The 15,761-nt window shown below is 41.1% G+C and overlaps 2 protein-coding genes across 2 annotated transcripts; both read right to left on the bottom strand.

The window, feature by feature from the left end:
- Positions 1–1,960: 1,960 nt before the first annotated feature.
- LOC140646878 (myelin P2 protein) lies at positions 1,961–5,808 on the bottom strand. The gene is made up of 4 exons (XM_072851216.1): positions 5,715–5,808; positions 4,049–4,221; positions 3,685–3,786; positions 1,961–2,011 (listed from the first exon to the last, which is right to left on the bottom strand). Exons 1-4 carry the CDS (start codon positions 5,785–5,787, stop codon positions 1,961–1,963), a joined length of 399 nt encoding a protein of 132 aa, XP_072707317.1. The 5' UTR covers positions 5,788–5,808.
- Positions 5,809–11,933: 6,125 nt separating this feature from the next.
- Positions 11,934–15,354, bottom strand: LOC140646877 (fatty acid-binding protein, adipocyte). The gene is made up of 4 exons (XM_072851215.1): positions 15,179–15,354; positions 13,747–13,919; positions 13,422–13,523; positions 11,934–12,112 (listed from the first exon to the last, which is right to left on the bottom strand). The coding sequence occupies exons 1-4, from the start codon at positions 15,249–15,251 to the stop codon at positions 12,062–12,064; spliced, it is 399 nt and encodes a 132-aa protein (XP_072707316.1). The 5' UTR covers positions 15,252–15,354; the 3' UTR covers positions 11,934–12,061.
- Positions 15,355–15,761: the final 407 nt, after the last annotated feature.

Below are 15,761 nucleotides of genomic sequence, written 5' to 3'. Positions count from 1 at the left end.
TCAGGGGCAGGAGACGAGCTCAGCTTGAAAGGCTCCGGATGGCTTCCACCCTCCGAGAGCTGGGCTGGGGCGGGCAGCTCCAGCAGCCTCACTGGGACTGTGTTGCACTGCAAGGGGAGGGAATGAAGCAGCTACAGTGAAAAAATCCAGATTCATAAGTCGGTTTCAGGCCATTGCAGCTTCTGAGCTGTACGAAATGTGTTTTCAGTTCTCTGTTAAGAGTCTAGGAGAATAAACCGGAAGCTCAGGTACAACGGTTCACACTGTATGACTGTTCTTATGGAAGCCTGGTGGATGGTCTTCACTTAAAATATGTGATTACAATCTGTTTGCAAAAGATGATACAAGGGGTATCATGCTGCCTCTGTTCCTTGTTACAGTCACTGAGGACTTGGAGTTACAGAAACTCTGACACTCACAGAGGTGAGTTTTAATGGTAAGGCTAAAGATGCGGAATTTGTGCCTCCATCTAGGTTAGAGACCAGGATAAACTCTTCCTTAAAACTGCTGTCCATAAATTTCACAGCTTTCTCTTACAGCTCATATTTTCTAGGATTCATCCTGTTTGCCTTCTGGCAGCTGCCTCCAGTTAGTCTGCATCTACATAAAAGAGTGTCCAAAGCTGGACCCCGTCTCTAGCTTTTCCAGTGATGGGTAGAGAAGAAAGGTGACCTTTACGTTTCGCTTTTACATACGATACCCATCTCTTAACTATCTGCTTGGCCACACCAGTTGAGATTCTGATGTTCAGGATCTTTTCTAGCCTTGAGAATTCATGTCCTTGACTGTAAAACCAGTAGGTAAAGGTTCACATCAGCACTGCAGCTCCTAACAAGCCAAAATAAACACACGCGCCTCTCACAGTTGTTTTAACCCCACAGAGAAGGCAGAGAGAGCCCTGCGTGATGGCATGGAGGCAATGACAAGGGATGAAATACTCCATGTGGTTAGCACGAATGCTGTGGTGTTACCGAAAACCAGTTAATGGAGGCAAAAATTAATAAGCTGCTACAGTGCTTTTTGATTAAATAGATTTCCAGAAGTCTAGGTTTGGTTCATCTGTTTTTTCCTTAGTTAAAAGCACAGAGTAAGTGCAATGGGAGGAATGAACAGCTTAGCTGCTCAGCCAGGCTTGGTAGCAAACTCTACCCAACAAAATCTCCTTTGTGTGCTTAACATGAAGTGCATGGTTAAACGCTGTGCTAGAAATAGAGTGGACTGCTGAGCACTTTCCAAAATGAAGCCCTCTAACCTTAAGATTTCTGCAGTTCATTCACACCTGCTCCACACTTTGTTTCACAGTTCAAGAACTGTTTGGCAAAAAAACATGGAATATATTCTGATCATTTTTTCCTTCAGTAGCTGTTCTCTTCCAAATAAACACAGGATAGAAAAAGTGGTACTGAAAGAAGTATAAACATTTTGGGATGAGAGTGAAACAAAGATGTGGTAAAACTAAAAGACTGAAACAATAAATCATACTGAAAGTCAAAAATTCTGGTGGTAAAGATGATTTTCCCTATAGGAACTACTCAGCAATAAAATCTTTTACAGGAAAGGAATATTGAAGCCATGAGATGAGAACTTTTACATATATCAAGGAAGCGAAGTTAACCCATTCCTAGAGGCAGATCAGTTGTGTTTCAGCACTTTACTCAGAAATAGTCTGATCATTTATACAGACAGGAACAACAGAAAATATGGCACCATCCAAGAAAGAAAACATAAATCATTCATGTGGAGGCAAACACTCAATTTTATGGGTTGAGAAGCTTTTATTGGATCATCACAATACTTTGGATTAGTTACAGTATGGCTCTGAAATATCAAATTATAGTGTAGTCATTTTCCCAATAAAAGGAAATAAGAAAATAAAGAAGCACAGTGCATGAGGCTTTGGTCATTGAACTAAGCCAAGTTTTAAGAGCCAGTCCCAGTCCGGTACAGAGAGGGAATTTCTTCACACTCTTTCATAGACTCTAGTGCAGACAACTCCTTTCATGGCACATTCCTAAGGCACAAAGGGAAAGATTAATACAAACCTTTTGCTGACAGCAGGTGTGTCTGCTGCAGTAACCACTGAAGTCAGTGAAAATCCAGACGTCATATTTTACACCTTTACATATTTACATAATTTTACAGCAAACAGCAAAGCTATTTTGGCTTTGCTGGGAGTGGCTTCTATTTTAACATCTTCGGACTTAATTAAGTGGCATATAATGACAAACAGATTGCAAAACTAGGCTCAGCTTCCAGAAGCAAATTTACCTTCCTTGGTATTATTGCTGGCTTGAAAGCAATAATAAAACCATTCTATGATTCTATGATTCTAAATATCAGCACTACCCAGTTTATTATACCATGGCCCACAAACGCTTTCAATTTTACAAAGGTTTTTTTTTTGTGGAAGCAGAAGTAGCCTGGGCAGTTCAGAGGTCAGGCTTCTGGCCTAAAAAACTTTGCACTTATGAGTCACAAAATATTTCTCCTGACTCTCTCGCCCCGGCTGCCTTCAGTGGCTCCTGGTGAGTCACAGCCATGAGGTGCGTGCGACAGAGGTGATAGGACATTAAAAAAGACCTCATCGGTCTGCAGAAGACGAGAGCTCCTCCCCAGATTTGTTTTAGGCAAGGGGCAGATGGCAGGATGCCAATGGAAGAGGGACCCTACCTTTCTGTGTTTTGAAGATGGTTTAATAATTAGAACAAATTTACACAGAAATACAGCCATGATGAGATGCGAAAGCAAATCACCCTTCCAAATGTATGAGAGCTTAAAACAAAATGCAGTCAAAACAAGCCAGCACGTAAAGGAGTAATGCTGCTGATTCAAACAGGTCGCCCAAATTATTTTGGCTCCACTCTTTAAAAACTTTAATGAACAAAGTACTTTCCTTCATCCAAAAGTAAAATCTTCATTTTAGTAGTGGCCCTTACAACTAGGATCCCTAAAATGTGTTATCACCCTGGCTTGGCCAGCCCACGGCTTTCACATGGCTGCTAGAGAAAGGCAGGTTGAAGCGAGGGTGAGGGAAAGCCACCGTTCCCCCACCCCCGGGAAAGACGCGGTTCCCACACCGCGGCGGGTGTTTTGGAGGAGCCACCAGGACCTGCAGTCCCTGCCGCAGGTCACCACGCAGGCAGGCGTGGGCACAGAGGTGCTGGCTTTCACACAATAAACCTCAAGCACCTGCTTAGTGCGCTCAGCATGCTTGCGTGGAAAAAGCAAATAGAAGTGTGTGAATTGATGGACTTTAATGGAAATAGATGTGTGAAAAAGTGTAAAATCAGTTTTCTAAGGTGGACAGGCTTTATTCCAAAGATAGGAAAAAGGAAAGAACGAATCCAGGGACAGCAGTACCCAATTTGCAAACTTTTATTTGCATTTCACAGGTTTCTGCTATTTGAAAACCTCATTTATTTTAAGAATAATAATCTTGAGAGCAGTAAGTATGCTGTCAATTTATGGCAGCTCTGCCAATACAGTCACTTTAAAGACAATTTGCTGTATGGAACAATATTTATTTCCTTCCAGGTTGTTTCCTAAGCTTGGTTCCCTTCTTCTCCCTCTTAATTTATCTCATAAGCCAGAGAGAAAGCCAAAATTGACAGTCTATTTAGACAGAAGCAAACTGAAGGCTGCATCCTTCTGACCTTTATCAGCGTACAAGGAGCGTGAACTTACCACCACCATTTTCCCATCGACCAGTCTTCTCTTTATTGTGGTCTCCTTGCCATTCCACTTCTGCACTTGCACCAATGCTCCTTTCTCCAAGGTTATGACGCTCTGCAAAGGCCAAGAGAAGACTTTCAAACTGCAGCCTGAGCTTTGCAGATTATAGTAGCAATTCACTTTACGCTCAGCAAGATCTGTGTTCTTGGCTAATGACATGCTTAGTAACATTAGTTTCAGCACCATACTATTTCTTCTTTCAGTGCTTTCTTTGAATGGTTTGGAAAACTCATAGTGCACTAAGGGGGTAGGGAAAAACTTCTCCTGGTGCTCTTCTAGGACATCAAGATGACTCAGAGATCATCAACCCCCTTACCTTGACTTTCCGGTCATCTGCTGTTGTTTCATCAAACTGCTGGCCCAGTTTGAAAGAGATAGTTGTATTTTTGAAGGTGCTTTCAGTTCTGATCGTTACTATGTCCCCCTTCATACTGATGATCACATCAGGCTTTGCCAGGCCACCTAGTTTCCGGGTAGCTAAGCCCACACCTAGAGATCAGAAACAAAACTATCATTACATTCTAGCAAGCAAGAAACTCAGTATCCTTTCACAAATCTTCAGTGCAAGAATAAGGAACAGTTTCTTCTTGAATACAAAAATGCCTGATTCAGATGAGACACTAGTTCTTCGAATGTGGAAGTACTGATCAGAGTACACCAGCTGATAGAGTGCACCTTCAGCAAGAAATAAAGATATACATGAGTATACACTTGTGTACTTTTAGCTAAGAAGAAACATAGATGGTTACAAATCTACATGAATTTGTGTAGAGATAGAATGGGTAAAAAAATTCAGAGGAAGGTCTATTTCTCATAAAAGCTTGCAAAAATTATTTTTAAAAAAAATTCTCAACAAATCTGAGAATCTGCATTTTTGTTAACCAGCTGCATGGAAGAAACTGGATACGGAACTGCCGATGTGCTGGTGCTTGTTCATTAAAACATACTGGAGATTGGGCAATTCCTAGGTTGCTACTAACATCCCTTAAGGACCCTTACATGTAAACCTCAGTGAAAAGCACAAGTATGAAATATAAAAAATGTTGAAGTTTAAGAGCGAAGAGCTGCAGAGAGCTTCAGGGAAAATCCCATGTAAAAAGCCTTTTATATTGCCTAGTGCTTTTCAGTCCAGTTCATTGTCTAGAAGTTGTGAGGTCAGGGGCAAGTTAGAATGAAGGCCACTGACAATGTATCACTGTTTTATAAAAGCAGAAAGGGGATAGCTGTAGATATTGCCTTTGTTAATGCTATGCTATGCTCAGATGAAAAGATATGTATAAAAGGGTATAAAGTATAACACTATTTGCAGTAATTATTCTGTACTAAACAATTCTGTTCACAACTTTAGAAAAATATCTGTAGCTGTACTTTCATCCCACATTTACTCTGGTTAATTAATTAACTGCAATTCTTTTGTTATTCAGTTTAACATTTCAAATAAAGAGAATCAGTGTCCCAGTGAATCATTTATACAGCAAAAGCAACGCTGTAGCTGACTGTCTGTGCACTTGCTATATAGGAATGAAGCCAGCATTAAAGTGAAAAACAATGCCCAATTTATTACATTCCTGGCATTCTTCAGTAACAGATAGATTCATTCATAGGATTTAGACCTCTGAAACCAAAGCGTCATGAGACATCAGCTCCATTATATATCGTAAATTATCACCAGTCACGAGTTTAATGGTGCAATCAAGAGAAACATAAAAAAATGCTGCATCTCCATAGATTCTTCTCACTACAGAAAAACAAATTAGATCAGTTCAGTTCAGTTAGACAGAAGTAAATTTATTATAGTAATTCAGCACTTACCTTTCTGTTTTTCCATTTTAGATGCTAAAGGAAAGAAATTAAATTATGCTAGAAAAGTAATTAAAGTGCTTTTGTGTCCAGGAAGAAGACACTATCCATGAGCAAAGCATAAGATGAAGAAGAGACATTCCCAAAGAAAACTTATTGAAAAAAAAAAGAACATTTCTCACCCAATTCTTTCATATAGTCATCAAAATTTTCACTGGAGACGAGTTTCCAGGTTCCCACAAATCGGTTACACATCGTATAGGCTTTGCAAGGCAGTGGTCCTGCAGAGAGAGGCAGTGGCCACAGCAGCTCTTGGTGGGAGTCAGAGAGATTGTGTGCCCAACTCAGACCTCACTGGCCTCCTTTTAAAGATGCCCAGTCCCTGTAGCGGCCAGGACGGGCCAATAGGAGAGGCAGTGCCAGGGCAAGACAATGTGCACCTTGTCCAAGGCAGCCGTGTCAGTACCAAGGCTCCGGGTGATGCCTGCCCCGGCTTCCTCCACTGAATAGATCAGGACGCCGAGATGTGTGCGGGGATGGGGATGTGAGGTTACCACTGCCTCCACAGAGCAGTCAGGGGACACTGCGGTGGGGTCTCAGCAACACAGAGCCACCAAGCACAAGAGCACCGCATCCGTATGAAACCCAGCTCTGACTGTGCTCCCAATGCCATTCTCCTGCTATCACCATATAGAATAGAATAGAATAGAATAGAACAGCATAGAATAGAATAGAATGGAATAGAATGGAATAGAATAGAATTTCAGTTGGAAGGGACCTACAATGATCATCTAGTCCAACTGCCTGACCGCTTCAGGGCTGACCAAAAGTTAAAGCAAATTGTTAAGGGCATTGTCCAAATGCCTCTTAAACACTGACAGGCTTGGAGCATCGACCACCTCTCTAGTAACCCTGTTCCAGGGTTTGACCACCCTCTTGGTAAAGAAATGCTTCCTAATGCCCAGTCTAAACCTCCCCTGGTGCAGCTTTGAACCATTCCTATGCGTTCTGTCACTGGATACAAGGGAGAAGAGATCAGCACCTCCGTCTCCACTTCCCCTCCTCAGGAAGCTGTAGCCAGCATTACCACTATTGTCACCTGTGTGCTAGTCAGGTAAATCAAAGCCATGTGGATTTTGGGGAGGAGCTGTCAAGAAGCTGCTGTACATAGTGGGCTGGTTTTTTTTACTTTCATGATCCATCCTAGAAAGGGTCTGTGTGTTTTATCATTTAAAGGAAGAACTGATTTATACTGTTCTGTTTTCTCCCTTTGCATCAGAGCAATGTTCCCAAGCTGTGGGTTCATCCCTGCACATACCCCAGGCAGCACCACAAAGAGAAGCAGCAGACAAACTTTGCTGCCTCCCTTCTTCCACAACAGGGCATGTTCAGAAGATCAGTGTATCAGTGGAGATCAACTCTTGTGCTTGACAGGTGGATGACCTGAACAGAGGCTGAGTCATTAAAGGGCTTATTCTCAGTTCAAAGTCACTTGGTGAGAGGTGAGCAGTTTTACTGGGTTGGGAGGAGGGCATATACTGCTCTCTTTTTGCCTTTCTGCACCTGGATAGTTGGTCTGCCACAAAGTTAAGAGCAGATTTAAGGCAGTGCAGTCATATAAGGCATTGCATTCAAATGTGTCCTGCTATTATCAGATTTCTTCAAGTTTCCCTGCCCCCACAAGGAGACTCCACAATCTCCCTGGGTCCACGTCTCCCCTGTACTGGGGAGCCCAGAACTGGACCCGGCATTCCAGGTGTGGCCTCACCAGTGCTGAGTAGAGGGGAAGGATTATCTCCCTCAACCTGCAACACTCCTCCTAATACAGCCCAGGACATCACTTGCCTTCTTTGCCACAAGGGCACATTGCTGACTCATATTCAGCTTGGTGTCCTCCAGCACCCCCAGGGCCTCTTCTGCAAAGATGAGTTTGAAAGTTTGAAAAGTTTGAGTTTGAACATTCAAAACCTTTTTTTAAAATGTACATTTAGAACTATTGTCTTGTGGTTAGTAAAAACCAGACACAAAGAACAAATCCATAAACGGTATGTATATTTGACAGGCAGGAATCTGAAGCATTGTAATTCAAGACACCTCAAACTATCTGATACTATTTAGTGTAAGAGACCACATCAACTGTAATTCTGTCCTTCCCCTTCCTAAACCATCTTCCTGGAGAAAACTGTTACTTGCTACATGAAATGATTAGATGGCTTCTTTCTTATTTGTGTGAACGATAGTTGCCTGTTTGTCTTTTTCGCATGATTACACTTTCTGGGTTATGACCACTTACAGGGACTTTTCAGATCTACGTTGTAAGGACGGAGGGACACAGGGATTACAGGTTGTGGGACCAAATTTCTTGTGTTTAGGGTAGAAAGAGTGAGATGGATCTGACGCTGGGCCAAGGAGGATGAGGTTTGGGTCTCGTCTTGAAAGCTGTCACATGCAAGAGGAGGAACATGCTTAAACAGGAAAACAATACAGCCTGAGCAGTGAAAATATTGTAGTCTTTGGATTATACTGTGGTTGTGGGGAAATAACAAGATCTTAAATCACAAATTTTGGTTGTATATGAAAAATGTTTTTATCCCATCAGTCATAACATCAACAAGGGTAAGTTGAGCAGAACTTCCCAGTACTGCTCAGGTCTAATTACAGTGCAGGGTAGGGAGGGAAAGTCTAAAGTGATTGAAATGAAAACAAAGTAAAGAAGTCTTTCTCCCCCACAGTAGGAAGCAGATGCTGGATCTGTAATATATAAATAAAAGTCAGTCTTTGAAGGTGTTGTCCACACAAAGCTCTTCTAAAGCAGAGATGCATTATATCACATTTTGTGTAAAGAATAGCTAGCTCTTTTATCTAATCTCTGGTTATGAGAAAGCTCCTCCTAAATGAGACTATCCATTATTTCTCAAGGAATAATACGAAAATATTCTACCGTTGCTCCTCAGGCATTCTTTGTTCTTTCATTTAATTGTCTTATCCACATAAAGGCACTTTAACAAGACAAGGCTGGTGCCTTTGGGAAATAAAAGATGATTGGGATGTTGTCAAATCAGGCCCAAAGAAATTCAAGAAGAGCAAATTAGTCAGAATAGAACAGCTATACTGCAGTACCAGTAACCTTAAGAACAAAAGTGACAGAGAATTATTTATACAGACAAAACCCCAGTCTTAAGCAGTCTCAAACAATGTTGACATTGCTACCATCTATCTCTGTCACTAAGAGAAATCAGGACTTTCATTTAAAGGACTTACAGTCTAGAAAGAAGAAGAGCAGGGGATTATATCTCAGTAGAAATAATATCTGTGGAAACCAATCTTTTCTTCAAGTTCAAAGGAAAAAAAGTTTCAAGGATTGTGAGTACATGTGATAAGAGAGAGCTTTGATTCCCTTTTTTTGCTTATGGTTGGAGTAAAACAGGATTTGAAATCAATACACTTGGAGATTGTGAAGCAGCACTAGAGATACAGGTAAAAATTTATAAAAATAGTGAGTTAAAAATGTAAAGAGACTATTTAAAGAAATATGGAAAGTAAATTTATGTCAATTTCTTTAAAGGAAATATGATCTGGGCAAATTCAGTGCCAAAAAAAGTCTACATTAAATTCCTAGGAGAGTAATAAAGAAAACAGAAATAAAAGTGGAGAACAGAGGCCAAATGCCTGCCTCGCTGTGAGGACACCAAGGACATTTTAACACTGACTCTACGGAGCTGAGGGATTGACGCCGAACACGAGGCCAGCGGTCTGCCTCTTCCCACTAGCTACACTGGAGGGTGCAAATAGCCTTTTGTGTCCTTCGCTGGGGCATCCCACGAGACCAGACCCAGACTGCTGGGGCCGAGGGAACGGGTGGCAGCTCGGGGCAGACTGCAGAGCTGGGTGCACACTGGGCTTGCCTGGCCAGGACGCAGAAGTACTCTGAGTTCCTTCCAGTGGAAACAAAGAGTTAAAAGAAAAACGGAAAACTAACAGAAAGGTCAAAGCTCAGAATAAGCCTTGCTTCATCTTTCCCCTGGGTTGCTAAAAATCTGTGGGTGTGAGTCCCCTTTCCCTCTTGTCATCCAAGGAACCTGTAAAGGAGTAGTGAGCAAATATGCTAACAGGCAAAGATTCCTCTCAGCATTCAAGGGTGCCTGCTGCGATAAGTGTGTTTGTAGGGGTTTGTAGGCGTTTGGTGAGATCCTCCTTTTTCAGAGAGGAATGCTATGGGATTGTTTCTGATTTTGCAGAGTAGCACTACAGAAAAGAGAGGGGGACCTGTGCTGTTCTGCAGGCAAGGACAAGACACTGATCTGCCTTTACCCCTTAGAAATGTGTGCTGTCACCTCCATCCAGGTCTGAGAGCACACACCTTTGTTTGCCAGAGAGGAATTATCTTCATTTATTCAAGAAGTTACTAGTTTACTGCCTTTTTTAGAGAATAAATTTTGGCCTTCTTCAGAGAATAAATTTCAGATATGTTCACATTCTAAGAAAAGCATCACTAATACTTCATTATGGTGCTGGCCCTGTTAAAGTTTACAGACAGAATGTCACTTTATTGAAATTTCCAAAAGTTGAAGTTTTAAGTGGCTTTATTCATTCACAAAGTCTGAATTCATTCACCAGATACTAAAATAAATGGTGATGTTTTCAGAAGAGACTACCTACCTCTGAAAAATCAGGCTGTAAATGTTACAATTGTAACAGCAGGCTTTATTAAGAACGTAAGATTTCTGGAAAATAAAGGCTGCTATATGAATATTGGAATATTGGAAATTTGACCTCTGAAATATAGTATTTCCATGTCTGTGGACAATGGGATATATTTAACTATGGGGTGATCTTTAATGTTTATATATAGCTTATTTAAGTCAATGTTGTTGCTTCTTATGGTCATCTCTCCCATGTAGGTTTTCTGCCACTAAACTGTAGTTTTCTCCTGGTTTTTGTAAATAATTTTGGTTCTTGTTAAGTGCTAAGTATATTTAGTATTGTATATATGGGGTACTCTGAAGCATACTTCCTTCCCCTATGCAACTGCTGTTCTTTAAGCTGATGAGATTTCACAACCAATGAAACCAAGGTAAAAACAGGGGAGCTGTTTGTTCATGTCTTTTTTTAACTTTTTCTGCAGAATTTACTGGTAGTCTTTTGGAACTGCTCTTAAATGACTCCTTAGCTCATCCAGAGAATATAAGTCCTTTTTCTTTTCCCCTCTCCAGTTGTATTAATAGTGCAGAAACTTGGGAACAGTCTGAGTCATGCAGAGGAAAGTTCAAGTTTATGAGGTCTCTGCTGCTGGCAGTAGGGACTCAGCACCGTCGCCTCTGACAGCTGACCTCAGGAATGTCAGGAATATGTGGAATTTGGTTCACAGATCTTAATCGCAAAGCTTGAGATATGCTCATTTCCCCATTTTGTGGTTACTGCACACATTTTCAGACTCTTGTTGTGTAGGTTTTCCCTAGACTTCTCATTTTTTTGTCCTCAGTTTGAGTCCTCCGAGGTGTAGAAATCAGGGCTTCTGTGGATGCGAATTTTTGAAATAGGAGCAGTAGAAGGGCAGTAGAAGAAGGTAGTTGGAGAATAAGAAGAGTTGAAAAACATGGTGTCCAAAGGGCTTTGCACCTAGAGAGGCTCATGTTCCCAAGACTGATCTAACCTAACAAGCTAGTAGAGAATGCATATAAGAATTATTTCTTATAATTCTTATATTAGGAGGTTGCACCACTACCAAACTTTTACAGGCTTTTAGTAAGCCTGAGAGTACTTTTTAAGCTATGATTCTTAATTCAAGGCTTTTTGTCTAATCTAGGACAAAAAGAGATGTTAAGGAAAGGGATGTTAATGAAATAATTACAGCTGAGAGCTACAGCAGCTATAATTTCACTCTTCAGGTGGAAGAGGACAAGATCAAGCCACTTCAGATGATCCCTGGGTTTAAAATTGTTGGCATTTGTGTGAGAAGGAGGTGCCTGATTCCCTGCTCACGTTGGAAGCCAACGCTGGGCATCCACTGTAATCGCCCTCCTCCCTGCCTCAGGAGCAATGCCCTTCACTTGAAGCCGAGAAAAGCAGCCCCATTATTCCCCTTGCTGTGCACAGACTCCTTGCAGTGGGTAGCCCACAAGCAGTGCTCACAGGAGGATGTTTTTGTGTCCAGGTCTACGTCTATCACTGTCACACAACAAGTGCCACCCACTGGATCATCTCCGATCCTCTTTCCGCGGTGAGATGGGTCACAGTTACCAAACGTGGTACTAGCTCTCACGCGATGCTTTCCCACACAGCACCCCTTGCCATGTTGCATCCCCCCCAAAACCCCTTTCTGACAAACTCCAGCACAAGCACGGGCTGTAGAAAGCTGAACATTTTATTGAATAGCCACAACAAATTAGACTAGCCATGTGTAATTGTTTGGGAATATATCTGAAAAAAGTACAGTTCTCTTTAAAACAGATTTGTGGAGTTTTTCTCCTTTGGTTAAGTTGTTTTTTTCTCCAGCTTTAAGCATTAGTCCTGTGTGATGATGGCTTCTTCATGCTTTTTCATAAACTCTTTTGCAGATAACATTATTCATGGTGCATTCCTGGAAAGAAAGGCAAATTTAATCAGCTTTTAAGTCTCACTAAATGTTAGTCAGAAGGTAGAGAATTACTTATCCATTGGGAGCCAGTGTAAGAAATTATTGCATTTCTCCTCCTCTAAAACCAATTGCCAAAACAGTGAAACTCAAGTTTGAAAGCTTCAGAAACAGAAGTCTGAAATACAAGCACAGGACTGAAAGAACATCAAAGGACTGCTCCAGCGACCTCCAGGAGATTTCAAATCTCCTCTTAAAAACCTCTAAAGAAGGCTCCAAGGACTTCTGTGGAGGGTGATTGGGCTCTGGAGCTGGGCATTAGTCTTTTTTCCTTTCACCTTTTGCAGCTGTAGCTTGTCTTCTTCACACGTGTGCACAACACATACCCACACATACAGAGTCCTACACGGCTTTCAGACTTGCAGCTGCTGGTGTCAGCCTCTGCATGTTAGGCTCGGTCCTCATCTATTTTTCTGTTAGATCAAACTCTGTTTTGTTCAATCTTTCTTAATGAAGTTGTTATTAAAAACTATTTCTATTTGTTCTCCTCTGGTCTCTATCCAAAGAAATTTAAATATTAAATTTATGGACATATTATTTTTCTCTAGGGAAGGGCAGAAGTCTTCAGGTATTTCATGTATGTGTGTCATTTTGTAGCATATAGGAATCTCAGCTGCCTTTCATGAACACAGTTTTAGTCCCCTCCCAGATTCTTCAAAGTGTCTTTCCTAAAACTGGAGAGCAGTGCTGGGAAGCCCCAAACTGCAGGTGGGCCCCACTGGCACCAAGTCAAACACAATACTCTCTGACCAGATAACACCAACCAACAGAGCTCGGATACAGTCTCTTTTTTTTTGCTATAACATCATATTATTGGCACAGTTGTTGGTGATCCATAGTATGGTTCCCACAGATGGCTGTTAAGTCTCTACTGGGGATGAGCAGGAGTATTTTGCATCAGCACAGAGTGGATGCACTTAACATGGACTTTGTTAATGCTTCCTCTATACTGTCCAGGACTTAAAGATTCTGATATATAAAAATTTCCCTCATGGAGATGTTGTTTTTTTCTCCCTACTCTTTCCTAACCATGTCTTGCTATGAATGGAGAACAGGTACCTCCCTACCATTCCATAAGATTAACAGCATTTCAGTTTTAATATATACTCCAGACTCATTCAGAGAGTCTTCTCACCAAGTCCTCAGAGCCCTTTCAGATCCTTTCACTTCCTGTGTTTGAATCCAATGTGATACATCTGCCAAACATGAATTCTGCACAATTAATTCAGTGATTAAGTAACAAAAATTAACTCACCACCACCAGGTTCCCATCCACCACTTTTCTCTTTATGATAGTCTCTTTTCCATCCCACTTCTGCACCTGGTTCAGTATGCCGTTGTCTAGGGTTATGACGTTCTGCCAAAGGAAAAAAAGCAAAGTGTGGCTGTTTCATCAGGGTGCTCTGGGCTGAAGAGAAGACTGTCTGCATGTCCAAACAGCACTGAAGCGCAAAGCATCCACAGCACTCTTACCTTTGAAGGCAGCATTTCTGCACTGGATGTCAAAATCACAACTCCGTCCTCCTGCTCCCACATCCCTTTTACAAGATGTATTTGGAAAGTGCCGTTTTTGGACTCACCTTTGTTTTTCTGTCATCTGCTGTGGTCTCATCAAACTCTTCACCCAGCTTGAAAGACACCTCTGTATTTTTGAAAGTACTTTCTGTTTTGATGGTTATCACATCACCATTGATGCTGATAGTTACATTGGGCTTGGCCACACCAGCCATTTTCCTGGTAGCAAACCCCACACCTGTAAATAAGACAGGGCACTATGACATTTTTATCTTTACTCAATGTTTTTCTCTTATTTGTTGGAAAAAAAAATACTTAAGTGCTGATTTCCCTATTATTTTCTGAATTTTTTATTAATTCTGTGTTGCAGAAGTTCCTTTGTAACATCTCACTAGCTTGGTATGGTTATAGACTAAGCCGGGTGGGATGACGTAAGGAAATTCTCTGTTCTGTCATTGTCAGAATAGTACAAGCAATATTTTGAAGACTGAGACAAGATTTTAATGCCAGATATTTGCACATACACGTGTTTGAAATAACTGTGGTGGTTTGTACACTAACTTATATGTTAACTGTATCTAAAAGTAAATAAGCAGAAATATATGACAGTTTCTAAGCCACAAAAACAAACAAACAAACAAGAAAAAAAAAAAGAAAGCACTTTTTATATTTATCAGTGGCTAGGCTGAATAAAAGGAAATGATTAAGAAATAGCTGGCAATGGTTATGTCCTGAGTAAAAAGTGGGGTAAAGATTAAGAGTGCAAGAGTCTCACTGCAAGCTCTCTGAATGCTGCGCAAGTCTCAGTGAGTATTTTACCCCTAATCTCCAAATAAACCCCCAGCTTTTTAGCATGTCCTGATCCAATCAGTGCAAGTTACCTCATACTTCCCCCACACTAAAGAATGTGGAAACCTTTTAAAGCCCAATTTTAATTCTAAGCAAGAAGTCTACACCTTTAGAGAAGAGCGTTATCCCTCAAATCTTTTGCAAGTATCTGCATGAATCCATGCAATTTTCTTTGTTAATATTCACTGGAGGCAGCTACAGAGTTTCATGCACTATAATAGCCATGACAATTAATTGGTGTCCTAGTCCAGTAGCAATATAAAGAAGTTCAGGTGTGTTGCTTTTAGACATAGAGAAGCTTGCTGCATTCTAGCACCACACTGCTTTGTATGTCCAAGAATAAAAGCTAATCCACCCAAAATATTGCAGTGATGTGTTTTACTTCCATTTATAACACTACTAAGCAGGCGTGCATAGACTCGGCTTACCTGAAACTATTCCTCCCAATCAAGGTTTTTCTAAGTTATAGCAATTTTACCCCATTAATTCAAACAGCCAAGTTCTCCAGTTTAAGACCATCCCATCAAAATAGTTGGACTAAAACACCCTTGGTAAACAGCATAGCCAGAAAAAGAAAGTAAGGAATAAAGTTCAAAATCAGCATTCCCTCCCTGTCCCAATACAACAACTCCAAATAACAATTCTCACCCAGTTCTTTCATATAGTCCTCAAAGTTTTCACTAGAAAGGAGCTTCCAGGTGCCCACAAACTGGTCACACATTTTGTCAGGCTAGAGAGAAGTCTTCCACAGGATCAAGCAGAAATGCAGGACAGGAGGATAGTATGAGCTCCAGGAGATCAGGAGTTATCTTTAAAAAGGAGCCTTGGCCACATGATGCTCTAGGATGACCAATGAAGAGGGAGTCCCAGTGCCCAGTGTTTTCCTTCCTTCCCTACCCCTCCTTTGCCAGTAGGTCATAGTGTTATTATTCATATGCCCTTACTAGCACAAAGATCACTGTCTTGTTTTTATTTAATTATTTTTCTCATTCAAGAACACTCTACCTTAAAGGCAAATAATTAAGTCATATTGTCTTTCAGAAGAAAAAGGTAGGCTCAACCCCCAGAGGGTTATGTACTCTCCCATACTCTTTTCTTTCATTTCAGTCCACCATATCAAATGGACACAGCTAAATTCCTAGACTGTAAGATCTAAGGCTCATTGGGATAATTTAATTTGTTTTCTGCACCCCTGCGGTCAGAGATTTTCTCCAGAGAGGCACAGAATTAC

The sequence above is a fragment of the Ciconia boyciana genome, chromosome 2 (assembly GCF_034638445.1).
Source record: "Ciconia boyciana chromosome 2, ASM3463844v1, whole genome shotgun sequence".
Taxonomy (NCBI): domain Eukaryota; kingdom Metazoa; phylum Chordata; class Aves; order Ciconiiformes; family Ciconiidae; genus Ciconia; species Ciconia boyciana.
This window is presented reverse-complemented; position numbering and strand designations above follow the sequence as displayed.

Coding starts and splice junctions, on each gene's coding strand:
- LOC140646878 (XM_072851216.1), bottom strand. CDS start 5,787: ATGTGTAACCGATTTGTGGGAACCTGGAAACTCGTCTCCAGTGAAAAT. Junction 4,222..5,714: donor TGACTATATGAAAGAATTGG/GTGAGAAATGTT, acceptor TCTGATCTCTAG/GTGTGGGCTTAGCTACCCGG. Junction 3,787..4,048: donor CAGATGACCGGAAAGTCAAG/GTAAGGGGGTTG, acceptor TGGCCTTTGCAG/AGCGTCATAACCTTGGAGAA.
- LOC140646877 (XM_072851215.1), bottom strand. CDS start 15,251: ATGTGTGACCAGTTTGTGGGCACCTGGAAGCTCCTTTCTAGTGAAAAC. Junction 13,920..15,178: donor GGACTATATGAAAGAACTGG/GTGAGAATTGTT, acceptor TCTTATTTACAG/GTGTGGGGTTTGCTACCAGG. Junction 12,113..13,421: donor TGGATGGGAACCTGGTGGTG/GTGAGTTAATTT, acceptor CTTTCTTTCCAG/GAATGCACCATGAATAATGT.